The sequence below is a fragment of the Pipra filicauda genome, unplaced genomic scaffold, assembly GCF_003945595.2.
Source record: "Pipra filicauda isolate LSUMZ 115617 unplaced genomic scaffold, ASM394559v2 scaffold35_size7292922_pilon, whole genome shotgun sequence".
NCBI classification, from domain to species: domain Eukaryota; kingdom Metazoa; phylum Chordata; class Aves; order Passeriformes; family Pipridae; genus Pipra; species Pipra filicauda.
In genome coordinates, this window is record NW_024104487.1 from 1,011,513 (window position 1) to 1,036,701 (window position 25,189).

General features: G+C 35.6%; 1 protein-coding gene across 7 annotated transcripts in view; it reads right to left on the reverse strand.

The window, feature by feature from the left end:
- KDM4C (lysine demethylase 4C) overlaps nucleotides 1-25,189 on the reverse strand; it is a 260,988-nt gene that overhangs the window by 93,743 nt on the left and 142,056 nt on the right. For 5 of the 7 annotated variants that reach the window (XM_039384504.1, XM_039384506.1, XM_039384502.1 and 2 more), the window contains exons 12-17: nucleotides 24,286-24,533; nucleotides 23,272-23,383; nucleotides 14,643-14,747; nucleotides 6,089-6,270; nucleotides 5,027-5,243; nucleotides 3,996-4,072 (exon numbers count right to left, since the gene is read on the reverse strand). In XM_039384504.1, coding sequence (XP_039240438.1) covers nucleotides 3,996-4,072; nucleotides 5,027-5,243; nucleotides 6,089-6,270; nucleotides 14,643-14,747; nucleotides 23,272-23,383; nucleotides 24,286-24,533 — 941 coding nt within the window. The remainder of the gene's footprint in view (nucleotides 1-3,995; nucleotides 4,073-5,026; nucleotides 5,244-6,088; nucleotides 6,271-14,642; nucleotides 14,748-23,271; nucleotides 23,384-24,285; nucleotides 24,534-25,189) is intronic. The other 2 variants (XM_027752199.2, XM_039384505.1) reach the window with 1 other exon arrangement.

Below are 25,189 nucleotides of genomic sequence, written 5' to 3' on the forward strand. Positions count from 1 at the left end.
AAAATTCAGCTGGACAAGGTGTTGGTCACCTTGTCTAGACTGTGCTTTTGCCAAAAAGGATTGGATCAGACGACTCTTGAGGTCCCCTTCCAACCTGGTATTCTATGATTATATGAAAAAGTCATAAAAATTTAAAAATTGATTCAGAAAAGAAACATATGCATTTAACTCGAAGCACAAAATTTAAAGCTTCAGGTTGGTAAAACTAATATAAATTGCAGATTTTCAAAAGGGAAAATAGTACTTAATTCAGTTGTCTTTTTTAACATATATACAAAAGATTGGTTAAAAGAGAACCACACTATCTTAAGTATAATGCCAAGATTACATAAAAGTATTGTACTATTTTGAAGTGAAAGCTGTTAGGATAATCTTGGCTTATTGTCCAAACTCTGAAGGGACAAAAATATTATCCTAAAATGATAAATAAGACCAAATAAGTATCAGCAATTCTTATCACACTGATGTCAGGAATAAGGTTCCATACAAGCAAAAATATATTAATATATTTAAGTTGCATATCAAACTGATAATTTTTTTTCCAAAGATAACTACAATCACAATGCTTTGCAATGAGTAATACTGTTCAAACAAGCAAACGAGAACTAGAGAAAAAAAGGTTCACTGTCTATTTTATCCTTCTGCCTCAGGGCACAATCAAGTCTTCTTCAACTATTCCTGAAAAAATGTTTATCTAACACGTTTTTAAAAATTGTGAAGGAGTACCTTCTGTAAAAATCTATGTATATCCTATTCTTATGGTACGCTAGTTTTACAAATAAAAATTCATAAAATGTCCTGATATTAACTTCTGCTGATGCAACTTAAAGCCTCTACAAGTCATCATATCCCTAAAATGAGAGAATGGGAATTGATTGTATTACTCTTAGCCATACACATATAATTTTACATGACTGAATGCAACTTTTTTCCTTTCTGCTTTCCCCTGGCTATACTAAGAAGGTTAAATCTTTTCAACTCTCCCTTATGGCATGATTGAGATCTATTAGGAATGATTAAAAGAATTTTGGTTTATTTTCAGTTGCAACTCTTGTTTCCTTCCATCCTATTCAAGCACATGGTTTTTTCAGCCCTGTATGTTCACTATGAGATGCAGTTCTTCAGCTGCGCTCTCTCTAAAACTGAAGAGAGCAGAAAGATTGTTCCATGGTGGTTTTTTTCAGACTTTGCTTCTATGACAAGCCTTAAACATCCTCATGTGATGTTTCAGGTTCTACAGAGCTAATGATTTACATTCAGTTTGTGACCAGAGTGGTCAGAACTGCAGTTGGCAACCAGAGCTTAGGTACAGATTCCCATCTTATGTGTGCATAACCGACGATTGTACTGCATCTATCTCTGTTGAATTCCATATGATTTATTTTACACTATTTCTTCAATATAGTTTAACACTTTGGCAGCTTCACAAGAAGCATACTCCTTCAGCTCCTGTGCAATCATCTTAAACGGCTTAAAGTAGACCAGTCTAGATTTCTACATATCTTAAGGGTATGAAAAGTAATCAGCAAACAATGCCCAAACTTTTATCATTCTCTCAGTTTTAAGAGTCTGATGAGAATGATGGCTGGTGGCCTGAGATATTAAGGGTTGAAAGCAAATCCGTATTGCTATATGTTTGGCAACTATTAATTTTCAATGTATGTCTTCTGTTACTGTTATATCAGAATTTAAAACACTATCAAAAGCATTTGAAGTTAGGATGTATGAAATCTTTTGCTTATTCCTTATTCCCACGATCTGTCTTAAATACATATCTCTTTGTATTCTGTTATTGTCTAGGTTTTTAGAAATTGATGATCTATCAGTATTTTTCCTGGTATCCCTGATGGGTTGACTGCCACCTACTTCCTCGGGTCATTCACTTCTTGCCTTTTTAAAAAGCTGATGTCACCTCAGCTAAGCTCTGCAAACTCTAGTAATCACTACATAGCTCTGAGATTGCTTCAGCATCTCAAGACTTCTGAAAGACACTATTATTAAAAAAGAAAAAGTGAATTGTGTATCATTCATGTGTGAGTATATAACAAAGCATTATTCACATCCTTTAAACAGCTGGATTTCTGCTATTTAACTCAGGTAACACATACCTACTATCTATCTCTCCTACATCTTTCAGGTGAAAATGAACAGTTCACATTTACATGTGAATGGCATGTAATAATGAAGACTACAAGATGGCAGATTGGAGGACAACTTTGTAAGTAAATGTAATACTAATGAGGTATATTCAATCTCAGATATTTCATTAAAACTTTCCAACTTAAAAATTATTTAAGGCATTAAGAATGGAACTTTTTTACACAAACATGTCTGTACAAAGAGCTCTCTTACTTTACAAGTTCATTTCACTCATGTTACCAAAACAGAGCTACAGAAAGATGAAGTTGTTGGCACTAATGATTCAGCTGTACAGTAATCAATACACACATAAAGTCACAGCAATACAGCTGAATATATAATAGGCAAAGCTTATATAAAATAAATTGTCCGGACTGCCAACATACACTGTCTAGTCTTTGCACGGTAAGAACGGTGCACCATTTCAGCCCTATTACCTTCTTGTTACCCAAGATATAAAATTATAGGAATACACTGGGCCTTCTCTCCAGTTCCTAGAGTGTGCTTTTGCAAAAATCCAATTCTAAAACCTCATCATATAAAATTTCCACTCAGCTATCTTCTGTATGGTTTTGATATCTCTTTACTGCTTCATCTCATCTCCTCAAATAATTTGGCTAAAATTACTTTCCCTAAAATTCAGATCTTTCTTATTTTCAGAAACTTGTATGCATCATAACAGAACAGAACTAAGTATATTCAGTAAAACATGAATAATTCTTCTCAAATTAATGTTTTCCATGGGTTTTAATTTTCCTCAAAAAAGTTTGCCAAGTCAAGCTTTGATATTCTCCCCAAATTTTTTTTTTCTATCATATTATCAAGTTCCTCTACTATTGATCCATAGTGAATCTGAATCAAGTCAGTCACCTCACTATTGTTCTTATCTTTCACTTACCAATGCTAAATGTCCTCTTCACTTCAAGAATATTTGTAAAATATTCTTAGACTCCAGAAAAATTTTAGAATCCTTTCTACAACACAGCATTAACAAATTATAAGACTGAATTTTGGTTTATTTTTTTTTTTAGTGACTTTTGCTTTTAAAAAAATATACTATACTCAAAAGACAAAGAGTCTCTCCAAATTTCCCCTCAAATGCATTTCCGTTATATATTAAGTTAACATCAGGTTCCAAGGCAACATACTAAATTTTTCAGTGTTTTTTAACACAAACATGGTATTCAGTCCTATTGCTGTCGTGCATGGTATTTCATGAATAAGAATGGTTCTCCTTAGAACTCCCATGCTTGCAAATCATAAGCTGTATCTTCCCTGAAAAGAAATTAACAAAACTTTTTCACAGAGTACCAGGGCTTTCTGACCCTGTTGGTTTAATTGATAATAAAATTCTGAGCTCATAGCAACCTGTCACTTGCTAGAACACAGTTGTGTTTTTCCTATCAACTTTCCCCTTACTCTAGAACAGTAGTCACAAATATGTTTCAGGAGATCCTGAAACTGATGACTGTCTGATAAAGAAGCTGTAACAAGGTACTCAGGTAAACAATGAAAGATGAAAACTGGATTATACCTATTTAGGAGAAAGCTCATTTTTTTCTCTCTTATGAGCATCTTAATTTTCAGTTCTTTCCTTGAACAACATTTTTCACACAACTATATTCTGTCAGTCAATCTTTTTCATGAGTCTATAAAACTATTCCAGTTTTGTCTATCAAAATGCCATTACATTTTACATTGAAATCTCATCATATTTTACAAATAATTTTTCTCTAGCAAGAGTGTTCAGAAAAAATATGCAGGCTGTATTCCACATGAAATAATGCATGTGCTACTTTTTTCCCCTCCCCTTAATCTGTAATGCTTTAGATAGCTAAGCAACACGTGAAACTTACAGCTGTCCAGGCCTCTTTTCTGCATCGCGAACACAACCATTCATTATGGATTTCTTGAGAAGGAACGCCATAGCAACCTAGAACAAGAGAGCTGTATTGATTATTATATTCTTTCTATTAATAACATCATACACTTCAACTGTATATAAACAATAGTAGAGCACATGTCCTGTGACAAAGGAGATGTTTTTCCAATCCAGGCTGTCTGCTAATTCCATAGTCTGTGAAACATATCTTCCCAAAACTCAAAAAAAACCCCAAAAAAACCCAAGCCCAAAACAAAAACAGAACAAAACAAAACAAAAAACCCACAAAAATCCTCACTCAACAAAAAAACCCCACAAAGTCAAAGCCAAACTAAAAACCAAAACAAACAACAACAAAATCCCCAAACACCCAAAACCCCAGATCGCAGGGTATTTCTTAATTCTGTCAGTACAATAGCAAATCCTGAATTCTCCCTGCAGTAAAAATTTTACTTAATATATTGATACCTATGCAATTATACCACATTTCTGAATATCATATGGACTTTAGCGTTACCTATTCAATTTCTACTGCCTTTAGAACTTACTGCAGTAAGTCCATGCATTTATCAGTAACTCTTGCAATAAAAAAGAATGTAAGGTGAAAGAAATTACTACATAAAGTTAATAGGAATATTCTCAAGTTCTCCAGCAGAATTTTACCCTGACTACTTAGTAAGGGCATACTAACATCACACAGTGGTTTAAAATATGAGAAGTAAAAGAGTAATTTAGTTGCTCAGAATAGAAACAAGAATCATAAGTTTGTGATTATTGAAAGTTTCCAGGAAAGTTAAGTCTTCAATATTTTCACAGTAACCATTAAAAAGTAATAGAAAATCTAATGTACTTTTCAAAAAAAATTGGACAGTGATTGAAGCATTACAAATGGAAATGTTTGCCAAGTACTTTTAGAGCCATGTTAGAAGCCTAGATAACTATTATTTATCAATAAAAGAAAATTTGAAACTACATTTCTGCCAACAGAACCATTAGATTATTTACTTGCATGAACCCGTACGCAACACTTTGCACAGGAAATCAGAAGACTTGTTCCATCTTCTCCAATAAAGGCATTTGATGGATAGTTTTCAGTGTTTTCTTCACTATAAATAAAACACATCCCGGGAATAAGAGGTTTAGTCTTTTCATTTTCTGCCATCAGTGTTCCTGCTGAGTTTGCTTCCCTGAAAGTAGGACCTTCTTCATCATGATTGTCTGGCTGGAAAATAAACAAAATTTATATTTAAGTAAAAGAAAGGAGTTTTACTGTTCCTTTTGATCATGATGAAACTGATCCTCCCCTCCCAACTTTTGCATCAACAGTGTAACGGTTTCATGAGGAAATTACCTACTTCTAGGTATTTATCACAGCCATTCTATCTTGATTGTTCAAAATAACTGAGAACTCTAGAATAGAATTCAGACTGCAAACTACTGTTATTGCAGTGGTGTTCGATGATACTGTATCTCTTGAGCCCTTGAACTCAGTCCAGCGCAATGTTTTTTTCCTGGTTCCCATGCTGAGGAAATTCCAGCTTAGCAGCTTCAGAATCAGTAATATAGTACTACGACAACATTTTTAGTTGACATTTGACACATTAATTCCACAAGGCAGCATCAAACACTGCTCTGCATTAGACTGTTTCTGTGGTAATACTTTTCCCAAGAAGGCCTAAGTACTGTGAAAACACTTCTTCAGCACTGAAGGAAGGCAACATAAAAGAGGCTCTCATAAAAAGTATTTGAAGATGGCCATTTAAGGAAATAGCTAAAAGATGCAAACCTATTAGAGTTCACCACCTCAAAAACTGAAATTTCAAGGGCAAGCACACACACAGTAACACCAATCTTGCATAAATGGTAGTAAAGGCATACACTGTCTGCAGCCAAGGGGAGATGCAGTGGAACAGACTACCAGTTCTAATTTTAACAATTTTGAGTTTATTTACCTCTCTTACAAATGAAATGCATAAGCTTATCTGGTTTATAGTTTACTGGAAATTAAGTAGCCAGCCAGTTATTTCACGCTTCATCCAGAGATGGAGCTGCAACAATCTTGCTTACCTTATAGTATGGCATGAGAAGAGCACAAATGGCACAGTGAGGTTCCTTTTTTGCACAAGCTGCATTGTATTCTTTTTCAGCACTGAAATTGGGTTCTCTTGTCTGCCAAAGGTAGACCAGAGGCCTGGCCCATGCCTCTGTCTCCTGAACTTTCTCTTCAATTAAGGTAGTCTCAGGCAGTTCTTAAAGAAAACAAACAACTGGTTATATTCTAGTCATGGAATGAAGATAAACAACGAGTCTGTCACATGCACTAACAAAGATCAAACAGTGTTATAGGAAGTCTGTGTGGCAATACAGGTGCAGAAGTCTAAAAGAATGTTGTGCCAGGACAGGTGCACAATTAACTGCTTTGACACCTCTGTCATGAGCTGACTGCTCCACATACAGCATAAGAAAGCATACCACTACCTCTGCTGTTTACAATTTGTATTCGTATCCACAACATTACGTCTCACTCTCCTACTCCTTAATCCCTCCAATCTCTATCCCCTATCACTCCATGCACTCCGTCTTAAATTCCTTATGGATGGAACATGTTGCATTCCTGTCCAAGCAGCACCACACAAATCACTCTATTCACACAGAATGTCACCTCACACCTCGTTATGGAGACTAATACTTTCCAAAGGGGAAAAAGAGGCAAACTTAATAGCCAGGGAGTACTGGGGAACAACTACAATCTCAAAAGAATTAGCAGGATATGCATTTAACAGGCAGGACAGTGCCTATTAAATCTTTCACAATCAATGAGAAGACATGTAGGTGTCAATTAGAATAATCATAACTTGAATGTGGAAAGGAAAATGTGAAAAGTTTTGAATAAAATTTTCACATTAAAAAAAAAGTCTATAGCATATAGTCCCCTTCTAATGATGTATTTAAGAAAAATTGTTTAGTTTAGAAGAAGAAAATTCCAACAAAAGAGGAATATTTAATGAAGTACATTAAGCTGACTCATCACATTCCTTCAGCTCGTGACTGCCACCTTCACTTTATGAAAAGGCAGCAGCTTTATGGGTCTCCTATGAAAAATTGTCACACGTTGCTACAGAACCACCATAAACCTGACAATATTTTATCATTGTTGAGTAAAATATTGACTAAAATATCTGTCTACAAGCAAGTCAAACGTAGTAAAAATAAACTAATTAATATATTCGATACGTGAATTTTAATCCATTTCTATAGTTTCTGTAGAGAACTACTATCAATTCAATAAATATTGCCAATAATTCAGGTAGAAGGATTTTTCTAGCTGAAAAAAAAGCTGTCAATATTCAGCAGCAGAGCTCTGTGGTGAATAACTTAGCTTCAAAAGAACACTAGTGAAGAAATAGCTGAACAGAAGGAAAAGATGAACATGTAAAATGCCAGCATTACTTTTATAGTTTTTTTAATTACTTGTTTTACAAGTGAAAAGCTTAACAAACCTTTTAGATAAAAATATTCTGTCCAATCATATTTTTTCTATTGCTTGCAATTTTAAAGAACTGTAAAACAAAAAGCTCTGAAATCTATTCCTCTAGTTCCATTTCTATCTATTTAAATTTTCCCTTACAGAACAGTCTCATGATTCCACTTTACTGACTTTTTTTTCATTCTTCCTTTCACATTGTTTTCTTTCAGGAGCTTATACTGCCATTATTTTAAATACTTTCATTATATTTGTGAACTTACAGAGCTTGATTGTGCTTCATGAAGAAAATAAAGAGGCACACAAAATTTGTTGTGTAGGTTTGTAACATCTTCCATATCTATTATCCACTTCTTTGAAACTGACATCCTTATCACTGCTGAATAATTCCCCCATGAGAGTTGAAGCCTCCACCTTGAACCTCAGCCTCTTATGCTCTCCTTTATTCAAAAACCTATTCTCCAATTTCCAGTCCTGGAACCCATTCTAGGATGATAACTCTAGTTCCCTCAGACAGTGTTCTGGCTTTCCACTGCCTACAGCAGATTGCTGAATTCATCATTATATTGGTTCTGCTTTTGACGAGAACAATATTTATATCTTAACTGCATATAAACCCCATAATTTCAGTTCCCTGTTGTGTGATCTTTACAAATCCTTCCCCAACCAAGAAGTTGAAAAGAATGCAGGAGACAGCTGGCCTTTAGCAGCATTTTGCTGCTTTCAAGAGTTCTGCACTTATTTTCAAACCTCATTCCGAATGAAGCCAGGGACAAATTGTCATACACACATGTACCAGACTGCATCTTTCACAATCTCAAAAAAATTTAACAGTATCTTAGTAAATTTATTTTCTCCTTTACTTTATGATTAGGACAACTATTCCAGTTAGCTATTGACTAGAAGCAAACACTCATCTGCCCCCATCTCTATCATCTCTAATTCTGCCTTCTACCTCCTCTGAGGTATGACTGGAAAGGAAAAATATCCCTCCTCCTTTCAGAGGGAGACTACCTAACCCAGTAGTTTTTAAAGGAATGTTACACTAATGGGATATAAAATTAAGAGTAGACAGAATAGATGTTCTTAAGGATCAAGCTTTGTTTGATCCTCTGTTATCACTACTGTGTATGGCTAGTGAATTTCAGTTCTCCTCAGGAATTTCCTAAGCACCCTTGAGCATAAGACATAACCTTTCAAGGGCTTCAGAAATATTAATTTATCTCCTTATAATCGACATTCACCAACCCATCCACTGAAATAATCAAATGTCAAAGAAATTGATATTTAAAAAAAAAAAAAAGTTACAGAGTACATGACTCCCATGACAGAATATGACAACAATGCTGCCTTAAAACAACTTCCTCACCAGGCAAAATATGGAATCTTCTCTACAAATATTCTACATCAGTAGAACCTGGGCAGTTGCACTTTGTGTGCTTTTTTCCAAAGTGCACCAATATCAGCTCAAGTAAGAATTTCCAGATTAGCTCCTCTGGCAGTATAGGTGGAGTTTCCTGGTTTCCATGTAGTCAGAGAAGTTATGCACAATGAATACAAACTGAGAATCTGGTTATCCAGAACATGCAATAAAAACAAACAAAAAAAACCCACAGCACTTGATGTAAGAAACACTGCTGTCTTAGTATAGTTCATAGCCTTTCTTCACTTGTCCATTTGATAATACTAAAGTCTTATTTATGTCCAAAAAAAACCTTGGAAAACTTGGGGAATTTTTAGACTACTTTTTTTCTGTTTATCCAGTACTTCTCACTTCCTCTTATTGTCTTTACTGACTCCTTTCACTACTCACTACTTAGCTGAAGAGCAATCAGTGACTTAGCCTAAAACAAATTTACTTTCCCAACTCCCACTGATGCATGAGGTTTCAGGGCAGACATTCAGGTGCCTCAGGTGAGCTCAGTGTTTCTTTGATCAGATGTGTCTGTTAGAAGGACACAAGGCAACTGCACCATCCAGTTGGCTCCATTCAAAATCCACCTTAACTGAGGATTCTCAGACTAAGAACAGAGAACTGTTTGTGGTGTCCATACTGACTGAAAGATTCAGAAACTCCACTGTCATAAACAGGCATACTTTCTAGTTGAATTGTGGATCACTGCCAAATCCGAGTAATCAAAACCTGCAAAAACTGTAGAGGAAGCATCTATTCCCACAGTAAAAGAAACTCATACACTGCCTCCCCAAAAATCAAACATCTATTTTATAAGATCAGTATGTAATGCTTCAAGAAGCTCTAAGAACACAATGTTTCACATATCCACATTTTTCTGAAAGAGCCTGAAAATGCTTTCTCAGTGCTGGTAGAGCAAGTTTAGATGAACAGTCACTTATGCAATGCTGCTAACCAAAAACACTCTACGATATGTCATTATTCAGTCAAACCTTCATTGTGATAACCTGACCTTGCTCTAAGAGCAGCTACCAATGGCCGAAGACAGGCAATTCAAAAGATTCAGGTCAGTCAATGCAGTGATATGAAACATAATATACATCTATGAAGAGCATTTTCTTCACACAGCACATGAAATGGAGCTAGGGAATCTATCTTGACTTCCACATCTGCTGTAACCCAGATCAAGTTCCTGACACTTCCTCACAGTTCACTGACAGTAAGTACATGAACAGGACTCTGCAGAGATGTGCAACAGAATTCTCTTGTGTGAACTCTGATGTGCCATTTGCTTTTTTCAGCTTTTCAGCATGAAACTTACATTCCAAATTAAGAGTTAATCAAGATAAAAGCGAGTAATACATTCTCAATATTCTTTCATACAGAAACTTCAACTCAACTATAGTACAGAATACATCTTGATGTCAGAGAGCATAAAAGAAAAATACAGGAGTTGAACCTGCTAACCATGACAAGGAAATTCAATTTACATTTGCACCTCAATTGACAGCACTGTTCAAGAGACTGCACACTCATGCATAACACATAGACACACTGACAAATCCTCAAAGAACAATCTTTACAGTCTTCAGTTGATCTATTCCTGTTGTTTAATCTCCATCTGAATAACAGCACTCCACTTTAGATATAGTAATTACTCCCACAGAAAAAACAAATATTATCTTTAAAGTTGAGGCCACTGCTACAGCTACAAAAAATAAATATCTCACACAACATTCTAGTGCAAATGCTACATTTAGCCTGAAATACAAGTGCTCCTTCAAGGAATTCAGTATTGCTTAATATAAAACTATAATTATCTGATTCACTTTCAGTCACGTGACAGTAAGCACACACAGTCCAGTAATGGGAATCACATGTACTGTGATATAACTGTATATTGCAACTACTACCTTGTGCTTGTTTTGTGATTTCAGTATATTGTTGCATCACTCTGCTAATGCAAAATCTTAAGTAACATCATACATGCTACAGTATATTTGGTATTAAATATTAAATACTTCTCATGTGGGACACCTAAAAGAACCAGGTCAGAGAGTACTGGACTCTGGTAGAAGGAACATAGCATTCAGTTCTTAAGCACCGATACTTAAATTGTATTTATGAATAAGAAGACTGACTTGAATTCTGCTACAGTGTTAGGTACTATGGTTTAAATGATCCAGAAATTTCCTGGATAAGATGTAAACCTTCAAAGCTGGTCATATCTTTAAACTGAGTTCAAAACCCTTTACCGGACACACTTTGACAATACATGCTACTTGGATTCAAACACATTATCAATACATCAATACTGTTTTTGTCTATGCTTTAACTCCACTACATGGAGTTGCCTTCACACGAGAGTGACATTCCTGCCTCTTCTAGCCTCCCAAGGAAAGCTTATCACATAAGTTTCTTAGTATGCACGTGGTTTTTAAATACTCTTATAAGAATGAAGCCTATTGCTTGAAACTTCTGTTATTCATGATGAAGCCTAAAATGGATTAATACCAGCCAAAAAAATGTATTAACTCAATGATGTAACGCAGCATATTCCTAAGCACCTCCTTACTGTCACCGCTAATAGTGGTTGCAAATCTCAAACACCCAGGGCATTTTTATTTCACTGCAAGTAAAATGCTTTGCTGTAATATTACTCTAGCAGATCCATTCATTATTAGGTTACATATTTTGCTTCCTAAGGGGATAGACCAAGTGCTCTTTTTTCCAAAAGAAAAGAGGAAACATTCAATGATACAATTAATGACTTTAAATAGATGCACAACAGTCGATATAAACCTTACTGTATCATATTACACTGGGTTTGGCTAGGGTAGAGTCAATTTTCTTCACAGTAGCTAGTACACGGATGTGTTTTGGATTTGAGTTGAAAATGGTCTTGATAATACAGAGATGGTTTAGCTATTGCTGAACAGTGCTTGAACAGTGTCAAGCACTTTCTGTTTCTTGTACTGCCCTGCCAGTGAATAGTTATAAAGAATCTTCCAATTCTCTCCCCATTCTGATTGGTGGGGTAGTGAGTGAGCAACTCTGTGGTACTTGATTGCCAGGGGGGGCTTAAACCAGAACACATTTAGACATAGTGGTACTGATACTACAATGTGATTAGCAGTACTACACTTCTTCATAGTTCTGTTCTATTTGTACCTAAATAGCATATTTATATAGGATCAATTAATCTCTGTCATGTAATTCCAGCGATACCAGTTCTCATGAATGTGGTTATTTATATGCATCTGTACCCCTTCACATATTTAAGAAAAGTGAAACAATTCATTAAAACAAACTGTGTAGACAAAAAGAAAATTACAGCCCAGAATGTGTGTTGATACAAAGGAAACTCCTTCTAAAGCAAAGTACTTATAAAAAGTTACTATGCTGCTTTCCAAGGGAGCAAGTGAATGAAGTGATCATTTTCACTAACGTTATTCGTTTAATAGTTTGTGGAAAACTTGCTCTGACACACAATACTATTGCTTTGAACAGTTTTCGCTTACTAAGTTAAACTCAAATTATCAGACAGAAAACATTTGGGCCATTTGCAGAACGCTCTGCTGCCAGTATTTGCTGATTTAACCTGGCAGATGTGAAAAGCCATAGACACTAATACAGTACAATTTGCTTTTGCCAATCTCAACAACGATTTTGCTGCTTGGGGTTATGTTCCACTGATGTTTCCTGGCTTTTTAAGGCAGCATTCTCCGCTATGAAGAGCACAGCAGCATCTGTTATTTTTCAGGTAGTTGAGCATAATCTCAGCCCTGGGAGGCATTAGCTATAGTTTAAAATGTCCTGGAGGAAATAATAATAATAATGATAATAAAAAAAAATAAGAATTAAAAAAAAAAGATAGTAAGAGAAAACGACTTGTAACTTCCAAACTTTACTGTTCCTGTGGTGTATCAGCAAACTCAGTTTCAGAAATTGTCTTTTTTCTTTCCATAATGAAAGCCATAGATTTAATAGCAAAATATGAAAATAAAACCTTTTTAATTTATTGTACTGTTCAAGACATTTAATTTCTTGTATGATACCATGCAGTAAAAGTGCTGCAAAGTTTGTATACATTTTCGCTATAGAGTCTAATTGCCAAATTATCTATTAATACTTCAGTTCTCATAAAAACTGTACGTAAATACAACAGAGTTCTAGAGGCTGAGTCCAGGAGCTCCTGGATCAAATAAGGTTCAGATCCCAAAAAAAACAATGGGGTGCTTCATTAAAAAAGTTAAATATCAAAAAGTGTAATACACCATTTGTAGCAGATCTCAAAATCTTCTCAGAAGCCAGAAAAATTCAGAGTTAAAAAAAAACCATTTTTAAAAGACAATTTGACAGACCTGAAAGATGCATTTAGATACCGGCATACTCTGATTGTCCTTCAGCATACCATGAGAATCCCATAATAAAATTCACTTTTGTTTAGTGACTGAACTGTGTATTGCAAATACTACACTTTGCTCAACGTGATTTTTTCTTGTATTGTCATTGAACTGTATATTACAATTCTACACTCTGCTAAACATAATTTGTACCTTAACTGTGATTTAAGTGCATTGCTGTATCACTCCGCTAAATCGAAATCCCATGTAATGTCAAGTAATTTCAAATAAGAAAATTCTGTGTTATTCACTAAGCCCTTAACACATGGAATATCTAAAAGAACCTGGTCAGAGTGCATTGTACTCTGACATTAACTGGCATAGTCAGCAGTTATTCCGGAGGGTGAGTGGTACCCACTAAAACAGTATTGATTACTTCGGCAAAAATATTCTTTCTGATTTGGTATTTGTCACAAATAAGAACCTAGTAGAGAAAACCTCACTGTGATTAAGCCTGGCTGAAGATAGGACCACTACCATTTAAAAGAGTAGATAAAAATAGTATAAATAGCAGCAAAGGCTGGAAAAATCTCAATGGTAACTTTGGAAGGAGAGATGGGAAAACCATAACCATGATTTTTCATGGACAGCAGGACACAAGCCCAGATCCCACCAAAACTTTAGATGAATGAGAAAAACTGAAAGGTTCTAAAAAGTTAAAAAAACGAGAAAAAACAGGGTTTCAAAGACTGTTGGGTATTTACTTGTGAGCAGCAGTGCATCAGTTAGGAGAAATTAATACATAGCATTCTAGAACAAGAAAAAGGAACAGTTAAATAACATAACTTAAATAAGTAAACTTTCTATTATGCACTGTATTTTCTATATGTGGCATATGTAAAATGACCCTCTCGGGCTCTACTGGATCTCAACTTTTCTCTCTAGCAAATGTCAAAGTAACTACAAACTATTTGATTTACAATGCTATGATGCTGATAAACTTTGAGAAAGCTCTGAGGGCTCAGACCACAGAGATTCAGTTTTACAGAACTATAGCATTGCCATTTTGAAAACTACCATCTTTGTTTGTTTATTAATTCCTGGAACAAAATAATTCTTTTCATGAGACTGTGGATCATAAAGGCACACAATAAATACAAGGGGTAAAAATCAGTCTTTCATTCACTGAATTCCCTAAATAGCTGCACAACTTTTTTGTGCATATGGAATGAAGAATATAACCGTAACAGTTAAGGTTCAAATTGATAAAGATGTCTACTAATTCTGGCTACCTGAGATGAAGCACAAGCAACAAATTCTTATAGATGAATTAGAATCCATAAACCATCTAGTGACTCCAGAAATTCAGCTACTTACCATCTCCAGAAACTAAGCTCAAAGGTGACCCATTAGTCAAGCAACTGTTTTTTAAAATGTGGACAGGAGGCCACAGAAAGGGAGATGTTCTTATATCTGTAGGAACTGCCAACATGAAATATTTATAGCATATTTGTGTTATATTCTATTATTCCATTATTATTTATACATATATACATATGTATAATAATATAACAATACATATATACATATATACATATATAATTCCATTATTACTTAAAATAATTCTATTATTATATATGTACATTAAAACAATTCCAGTAATTTCACCTGTCCTTTACACTTTGTAAGTTTAAAGAATAGTCACTGTATTTATAACTCAAGGCATCTCATCAAAATCACAGCAGAAATAAACAAAAACAAAAAAAAAAAAAAAAAAAAAAAAAAAAAAAAAAAAAAACCACCCTTCTGGAATCTACAGCATAGCCTATCAGTAAAAAACACAGCTGTCAGTGCAAAACCACTACAAGCTAAAGACTGGCAGATATCTTACTCTTTTTAAAAGCTTTAATTCACAGTACTGTAAAAAACTTTTTAACAGCTGCTTTCTCATTCCATTCCCGCCCGTATTTTTCACAATTTTTAATGAATAAAATTAATATTTGCATTCTAATTCAACCTGTTTGTGGTCACTGTACTTATGACTAGAAATCTTGATTAATAGCTAAAATTAGGTTGGAATTTTTAGGGACTGCTATTGTCATCCATATACACATTTACTGATTTACTAACAAAACACCAGAGTTTGCCAGGATATACATCTGTACAAAAGTGGAAAAACACAGAAAACTTTCTCCCAATCATCATGCTCTTGCCCATTAATAAAAAGAGTCACTGAAACACAACAGAATTATTTGGTAGTACTTCCTTATTCTGGAAATTAAAATCTATCTTTATTGACCATACTGCCAAGTAATATATAACCAAATAAATATCCAATTATTATGCTGTTAAAGTGTTTTAGAAATATTACAAAGCAGAATCGCCACTATACTCTTGTTTTATGCTACTCAAGAGACAAAAAACAGTTCCAACTGGGAAAAACATTTTATGGTATGAAGCACAAATTTAGCCTACGTCAACATACTATTCCAGCACAAGTGCTTGTGGGAAAAACACAAAGGAAATTTGAGGAACGAGGTTACTTGAATGTGTACAGTTAAGATTGTGCTTAAGTTCTTCACTGAATCAAGGCCTCAGGTACTTATCTTCATAAGTTACATATGGAAGATGCAAACCAGAAAGACTCGATCACAGGTCCAAATTCATATGACAAACCAATTCCCAAACTGGAATTAGAAATTAATAGCTTCAAGCTACAGTTCTTGCACAGATCACTAAAACAAATAACCATAAACACCTCATACACTAGGCAACAATTGCATTCAAACTTCCTCAAGGATCAATTTCTTAAGTGTAACTATTTTGTACATTAAAAAAAATATATTACGCACACTTCTCAGCCAAGAAAAACCATTTAGTAAAACCCCTTTGGTTTTAAAATTAAATCCCTTACGGCACTGCTGGTTTACAAAGCAGCTTCAGATTTTGACAAAGGCGGTGCTAATTCCATGGGCTAGAAAAACAAAAATTACTACTAGAATAACTTAATAGGCAAAACTCTGCAGTGAATTAATCTTTGATTAATGCAAGTCACACGATTTTAATGTTTCTCTTCAGACCATAACTACAGAAACAGAAACTCAGCTCCAGAAAATAACCTTACAGAAGAGGTATCTGTCTCCTCGGTAAATGTCATATCTAGTTTAACTATCAACTCCATAGCTACCTTTGAGAAGGCTACTGAGAGGCTGCACTAATACAGCAGGAAATACACTGTCATTTTGGCACACTTGATAATGAGAAGTTATACATGCCTTTCTAGACAAGACTGCTGTTCTAACTGGTCTTTTAAGAGGTAAAATTCTGTATTTTAAAGCTAAGAAAGTTATGCAATTAGACTTGCAAGGTTCACCCAGAGGACAATGACTCTTAATGATCACAACATATACCACTGTCCAGCAAATGAGGCATAAATGTGAGAAGAACTGGTTTGTATCAACATAATGACCCACATAATGGCTACTCTTAGATTCTGTAGGTGTCCACTCTAGGGAAGACAAGAGCTGCTTGTGACAGATGTCAAGGGACAAGAGCTGCCAGTGGAAAATAATCAGACTTGTCAGTTTTTGCTATTTTTGGAGATCAGATGCTGGCCCACAAGGTTGACAAGAGTAGTGGACATTCAGGAAAAGCTTGTATTTGACCTTTCAACGCCTCCCTTTCCTAAATACCTACTAAAGATTAAACCACACTTTTGTAAAGTTTCTGAGGAAGTCTTCAGAATCCCCCATGCTTCGTGTTAGAATTTTTTATTAATTATGGTAATTGTATCTTGAAAACTGAATTTAAACAAATCAGAAGCAATGTAAGTACCCCCAGAAAAGGACAGAAAATACATTTTTCTAGCATAGCAATACTGTTGCATGTGGTAGATAGTGCTGGACTCTTCACTGCTAGATGATAATGTTGTATGAAAAATGCAAATTATTAACTCGATTAACTCATACTCACACAAGAGCAAAATATTTTAAAGGAGTAAAACCACTCAAAACAGTATGAGAGGGAAAGCAATACTGAAAATTATAATATCAATGTGGTAAATATAAACATGCCTCTCTCAATTGGTTAAATTCTTATCTATCTCTTATGCAACATCAGGAAAAAGTTAACATTTCTTTCTGATATCAGTGAGAATCTTCAAGCAGAATCCTGCATTTTAAGCTCTAAAACAAAAGAATTGTAACTGCATCTACAAGTGTAATTTTCTCCTACTTAAGCAGGCTTAACCTATTTATGACATTACTGAACAAGCCTTAAATGGTTTGACAACTAGCATCAAATGAAGTACATATCACAGGATGCTGACAGTGAACATAAAAACAGAGGCTTTGCTCCATGTCATAGCAGAAGCTACTGCTTCCACTCAAAGAAGTGCTCTCTTTCTGTATCTTTATCTTACAAAGTAATGAAAGCAAAATTATTTGGAAATCTGAATCATATTTAAAATGCTAAAAACCATAAACAAAGAGCCCTATACTGAATTCAGTCTATACATTATAATTATATCATTTAGGGTAATGGGAAATTTTAGTCAACTTGAATCTAAAAACAGTTTCTAATGTTGCATGCCCAAATACTGCTGGAAAGAAATCTCTGGGATCAATCAATGCGCATCCAAAGTCACTATGCTTGCTTCTTCTGCTGAATTTGCTTTTTTATTGCTTAGTGAGCAGAAATACAGCTGCATTAAGTACAACAGAATATTATTACCACAAGTTAATATAATGCATTGAGCATAAGACCAAGGTTCATTACGTAAAAATTGTTAGTATGTTGAGTGTGACATAGAGCCCACACAGTACTGCTGTACATATTTTTTAAACTGGCAGCCTGAGTTACAATTTCTGAGATTGATTCCCCAGTCCACGATATTTCTCAGTGCTCAGTCCTTTAAGCATTAATTCCACAAAAACAATCGTAACAAGAGAGAGTCAGAAGTCAAACATACATAAGGAAAGGCTTTAGGGAGAGTAAAAAAACCCCCACCATTAGACAACAAATAAACAATTAACCCAACTATTTTTCATAAAGAAATATACATATACAGCAGCATATGCACTCATAAAAAAGAAATCACAAAACTCCAATGTCCAAGTGATCCTGTGAAAAAACAATAATTTCTGCCAAAGGACTCTGCATTAAAAATGAATCCAGAAAGTCTCTGCTAAGATGTTAGCATGCTGCCGAATACGATAATATTCTATTTGCAAAATTATGATTCTGAAACGGCTGACAGTGTCAAAGAATGCTGCCTTGAAATTATTAACAGCTTCTGATCACCTCTATTCATAGAAACTTCCTAATAGAACTCTAGTACCTGAAAGACTTCAAATATATTAATTTGAATATAAATTATCTGAATTAGAAATGGCTACAGACTATCCAACTTGTGGAAAGTGATACAAGTTGCAGATGAAATATAAAGCTGCAATTTCTTATTTTTTCATAACAGCACTAGCCTGTATCTTCTTCATTTTGTTTACAGTTATGATTTTACTGGACCCAGAGAAATTAAAATATGTATCAATACATAAATTCTCCTTGTAAAATAATCTATCAACTCAGAAATTACTTCACCAAGAGACTAAACTATCATAGTCTCAACCAGCATCCTTTTTGCTCAAAAAACACAGAGAACAAGAACTAAGTAAATATGCATGCTGAATTACATTTCTCTTAACTACAGCATATGGATGAAGCACCTTCATAAAGAAAAACATAGTAGTTAGTACATTGATACTGACCACTTCTCTGGTACCTGACACAAACAATTTTGAACAAAATCAGAAAAATCTCCTTTGACTGGCACTCATCTGGCCACATATCTTTAACTTGCATGCCAGCATGTGTCAGGAAAGGTAATGAGGCTTCAGTCTGCCCGTTTCCTTCAGCAGTGCTTCAGTCTCTGCCTTAGATGTAAACATTCTGCTCACCCAAAATTTATTGTTTCTCTTCTAGCGTTGTTACAAAAGCCAGCTGATAAACTAGATTACAATGAGAAACAGACACATGAAAATAATAATACTTCCAGTTCCAGCTAGGAAATACCAGTAACTGCCACGTTCAATAAAACTCTTAATTACTTTCTTCAATCAGTAAGTACAGAGGTGCTTAACAGCGTGAAAGGATACTAAGACAACTCTTTCTTTTCTAACAAAAATACACCCTTATCTACCAGGAGGGCAATCATCATGAAAAGAGTAAAGATTTCAAGGTATACAGATTTTTGTATAGGGACGCTGCTACTTTGACATAAAACTAATACACTAGGAAGTTGGCAAGCTACTGATGAGATGGAAAATGTCTTCATCTTAGCAGAATTCTTGAGATACAACTGTCATCACATCATCATCTAGCCAGATTATATCATACACAATCCATGCTTAAATAGGAATTTTACACTATGTTTTAACTATAATGTTGAAAAATCAGCAGCAGCCAAAAGGAATATAATCTTTAATTAAAAAAAGAGCAATTTCACTGCAACCTACCACATATTTAAATCTTTAATTACTTTACTAGATGAATCTTAATATTAATATCATCCTGTAAATTACCATAACACTTTCTGAAATACACTCTGTCTAGCCCTCAAGGTATCCAAACATATTCATATATGATACAGATCGTGGGTCTAAGCTGTGTCTAATTTTCAGAAAGATGCTTAACAGCTAATTGAAGTATCATGCCTGGCAAAACTGTGGCTCAGATAAAAACTGAGAGCATAGCTTTCCAAAACTAGTGAGACAGAAGACACAAATCAATTACTTCAGGGTTGATACAAGGAGGGAGATGTATTGATGAGGGGCCAGTTGAAATTACAGCACTCAGCTCAACAATGCCTAAACTTGGGATAACTGAAAGTATAATAGTCATTAGTTACAAGAAGAAGAATCAATTAACAGGCATGTTGCCTCTCTCTGAAGTCAAGAAAATTTATCTGTAGTTGTAAGAAACAGCTACTGTTAACAAGAAGTAATAATTGAGGGGTAAAAAACAAATCAAGTACGAAGTGCAGGTAAACACTGAAGTATACAGAAATGCTGGAATCAGACCTGTAGTCAAAGACATGGTATCAGCTCCAGAGTATCAGAATCTAGGGGAGTGTGAGAACTCATCTCCAGCTCTGCTAACTGAAAAGATTCTGGAGAAGAGCATCTGAAAATTTTGTGCTTTGCAGAACTAAGATGCAAAGGCGATATGAAAAAGGAATGTGTTTGTTTTCCATTTTGATGGATAGTTTCAACACACAGTTCAATAAGCTTTACAGTCATGTTTGATAGAATAAAGTAGCTTTATTCATCAACTTTGGGTGGCTATATATGTGACTGCTAGATAAAGCAGATCTACTTTTTCTATTTACTTCAGAGAAGCAAATCCCTATCTTGAGTAAATCTCTTAGATTTGTAGCCTGTCCGCGCAAGACAGTGGCTCTCTAAAGTAAAAGTACTCAAGTAAGTTCTCAAAAGGAGCACCTGAGAAGTTCCAAGTATTGTTTTAATGTTTATGACCACTATGGTATGTAGTTACGAAGCACTAAATTTCATGGCTGCAGAAATATTTACTTATTTATTTTGTACAGAACTCTGTTCTATATATCACTGTCATTTAGCATCATTATTTATGGACATGGTTCTATTTCATTCTATCACTTGAAATGCCTGAAGGTACCATACAGTACACAATAACATGCACATCTGCAATCTAGAGTGAAGATCTGGACAAGCCATTCAAAATGATTGCCTAACACAACTCTCCTAATTTATGATATTAGATTAAACAATGGAATTTCATGGTCACCACTTGAAAAGGGAAGAGGAGGAAAGGAAACGGGGGGGAAAGGAAAGGGGAAAGGAGGGGAGAAGAGGAGAAGAGAAGAAAAAGGGGAAGAAAAAAGGAAAGGAAAGGTGGAAGGAAAGGGGGAAGGAAAGGGGGAAAGAAAGGGGGAAGGAAAGGAAAGGGGGAAGGGAAGGAAAGGAAAGGGGAAGGAAAGGACAGGAAAGGAAAGGAAAGGGGGAAGGAAAGGTAGAAGGAAAGGGGGAAGGAAAGGCAGAAGGAAAGGCGGAAGGCAGAAGGAAAGGCAAGCTTTGTGTCATGGTTTGAGAACCCCAGAATCTAATTCCCTAGTCCAAGCCCCATCCCACATCTCAACCCAATGTGAGATGGGTTTTCCAGACACCACATGAGACTCAAAATGGGGGAAAGGGAATATATTACAATGACTGTACAAATAAATACTACAATACATTATATACAATCTTAGCTATCTCTACCATGACATAAGAGTATTTACAATGGATCAAATCTCTTCTCCCCTCCAAATAAAAGTCCAGGAGGGAAGAAGGAAAGATCTTTTCCACTCTCAGAGCAGCAACGTCTCTAAGGCAGCAGGCATCTTTTCTTCTCATGCAGCACTGTATCTGGATCTCTGACAGTACACGAGGGGGTATCCAAGTCCCTTGGCCCGTCATCTCCAAACAAGGGTCTTCTCTTCCGTGGACTGTGTAGCAGGGACAAAACTTGCTTCACCGCGGTCATATCATGGAGTGTAAGACCCCCATGAAGATCCCTTCCTCAGGGGATTCACCCCTGAGTCAGAACATCTCGGGCAGCTTTCAGTTGAAGGCCTTTGCCTCAAGAGTTCTATCAGAGCTTCTGTGCTCTGATCTCAGGCTGCTAGCATAGCTTGGCTGCAGTGGTAAGGGGGGCCAAGGTCACCCCCTCCACATTCCATCTGGTTGTCCTGGTTCAGTTTTCCAGGACTCCTGAGCTTCTCAGTTCCTCTCTTTGGTGCATGCTGCACTCTATGACTCCTCTCAAGCCGGAGTCCATCTCCCTCCTCCTAGGAGGGGTCTCAAAGGGATTTTAGGGGGTTTTTGGTTTCAGTTCTTACCCTAAAAACTCTGTCTGTAGAGCTTAGGTCTGCTCTCTCTGCTGTTGGCTCTCTTTCTCTTTCTCTCCTTCCAGGAGTTCTCTCGGTGTTGCTGCCTACCTGTTGCTGCTGCTTGGTCTTATCTGTTGGCTCTCTGCCATAGCCTCCAGTCAGTGCTGTTTCTGCCGCTGCTCCTTCTGCCTACTTACGGTGGAGAAAACTCCTTCGGCTTTCAGCTACAGACACTTAGCTCAGTCTTACACTGTTCCAAGTCCCTGCAGCCCCCAGCCGGGGCTGGGGGGGGCCAGAGCCCCCCCAGGGGCTCCTGCCCCTTCTGCTCGTGGCTTTCACAACATGGCTACTTCTTCTACAACCACTACAACTACCTTCTCTTCCGTTCTGCTTGTGATATGTTTATATTTTGCAAAAGCGCTCATTGGGTAAAACCTCAAAACTTCAAGGGTCACCACCCCCTGGGGTTTTACCATTTTGTAACTTCAGGGGGAAAACTGTTTCCCCCCACCACACTTTGTGACACCAAAACTATAGGGAGATAAATGTTAATTCTTTTCATATGAGACCAAGTAAAAGCTTGGAGATCACAACACATGTAAACACTCTTGATAAGCTTTTGATAATACCAAAAAAAACTAGAGCCTTTTTTCTTGAATTAGAAGTATAGTACCTTAAGACACTGACAGCTTAAGACGTCCCAAATGTCCAAGTCTATCAAAAAGGAGACAAGGAAAAGGTAGCTTTAAAGCAGCATAAGGGACTATGACTTACACCCAAGATTCATACTCGAAGGATTCTTATGTCACTTTCATCTATGCTTCCACAATTGAAATCTTGTTCTTAAACAAAACTGCCTTGAGCTCTAATAAGGAATATACCTTTTTTAAAACGGTATGTTATTTTTCAGAGCTTTTTACAAAGGTAGATCTAATGTTTTTAGAAGAATTTGAGTGAAAACAGGCAAAACGTAGATGACATGTCTATGGATTCAAATGCTTACTTAATCCATACGGAAAAAAATTATTTCATCTTGTTTTTCCAAATGCATATAAATATGGTCTCATGAAGACAGAAAAATATACTAAATAGTACACTCACCTTCATCACTAGTTGCTTGTTGTTTAACCAAAGTCATGGGAGATCTAGCTGGTGGTTTATTTAGCGGATGACGCCAACTCTTAGATATTTTCTTTCTTGCAACTTCCTCTGACTGAAAAGGAAAAAACATAACTAATTTAGTGTGCAGTTCTGCAAAGTTAATTATGATGAACAAAAACATACTTCTGTAAACAAGCACAGGCATCAAGTCTGTAAATACTACCACGGTACTTGAAGAACCTTTGGTGTACCAATACTACATTTGTCTCTAATTCAGACTATATCTTTTAATTTTAAAAGTGCAATCCTGATATGTGATTAATGTGTAGATATGAAGGAATTCCTTCCTCCCTCAAACATTCCTATGCACATTCAGCTTGAAGTTATTCAAGCTTCAAGAACTAAGGCCAACGCTACAAACTCCTGAAGTGCACCCTTCACAACTCCACATTTGAGTGCCAGTGGGAAAATACCAAAGTAAACCAGCTACTGATGGCACCTGGAGGTGAAAAAAGGCCATGTGTCTGTAGGTGCCCCAAGCAGGAAACATTTTTTAAACCTACTGTTCAAAAACTGAAAATATACATTCCTTTCAATAGCGGAATCTTTTCCTTCAAGTGTTTCTTTTAGATATTTTAAGCCATTTCCAAAATTCAAGAATAGTAAGTAACCGAAGCTCACAGCCTTGCTCATACTGGCAGCAAGTGAATATGGGAATAGCTTGAGAATAGTTGCTGACACTTCAGAGTCACAGACATAAAGTGAAATTACTACATGTCTAAAATAACAGGGAAAAATATGTCAATAAGCAAGCCTCCAGAAACATTCTGCTTTTGAATCAAAATTCCCACTCTGCCTGAGCTCTTCAAAACGTGTACAAATTATCATCTGATTAAAATCATACATAATCTTAAGAGCTTTAATATGGATATCAGGTCTCATTAGAAAAATTCTCATTCATATTTCATTAAATCAAGAATATATTACTATTATGATGTAATTTGCTTCACATACACTACTACATGTTTCCATGCCATCTTCTTCATCCTTTTTTACAACGGGTACTTCTCCATGTTCCAAACTACTTCCACAGTTCTCTAGGTTGCTGATATCATCCTCTATCAAGACACTTTCCTGTTTATCTGGATTTTCTGCTTCAGCAGTTTGTCCCCCTGCTTTATGGTACGGTATGTCCTCATCTTCCATTTTTGTTTTCTCTTTTACAGGAATAGGGCTCAAAATTGAGTCTGAAGTGAGGCTTCCTATAGATCAAAAATATGATTCGTTAATAAATCCCACTTTACATTACCAAATCGAATTTCACAGCAATCTACATTATTCAAATTCAAAGCATGGTTCCTCATTTAGAAATCATACAGAAAAGCATTTGGTGGAAGGGCATACACAAATGTGGAGTATGAGTTTTATCAAAAAATAAATTAAATGTAAATGGTTTGAGTTTGGAGTATGAAATGTAGTTTTAATCATTTAATCAGTATTTTGCATTTGAATTACAACAGGTCTTCATGTCATACAAAATAATCAATATTCATGTATCTTCTTTATTCTGACAGCCCATATGCACTTTGACTCATTGGGAAAAAAAAACAAACAAAAGTCTGGTATATTGAACTTTATGCCCTGCATTTTATACCTATTATGCCTGCTTTAAAAGTGAAAATAAGCAAGGATTAATGGTTCATAATTATGAAGACATATTTCAAATAGACACCAAGAATATTTTGAAAACAACAGCATCAGTCTAAAAATGCAAAGCAATTAGCATAATTTTATTTTTTTTTTAAAAATAGCACAATTGTATATTCCAGTGATGCTGAAGAGTGAAATTGTGTGGATTTTACTTTACAAAAATTCTTCATCTGCTGATGCTTGCATTGGAAAGACAGAACAATGGGCT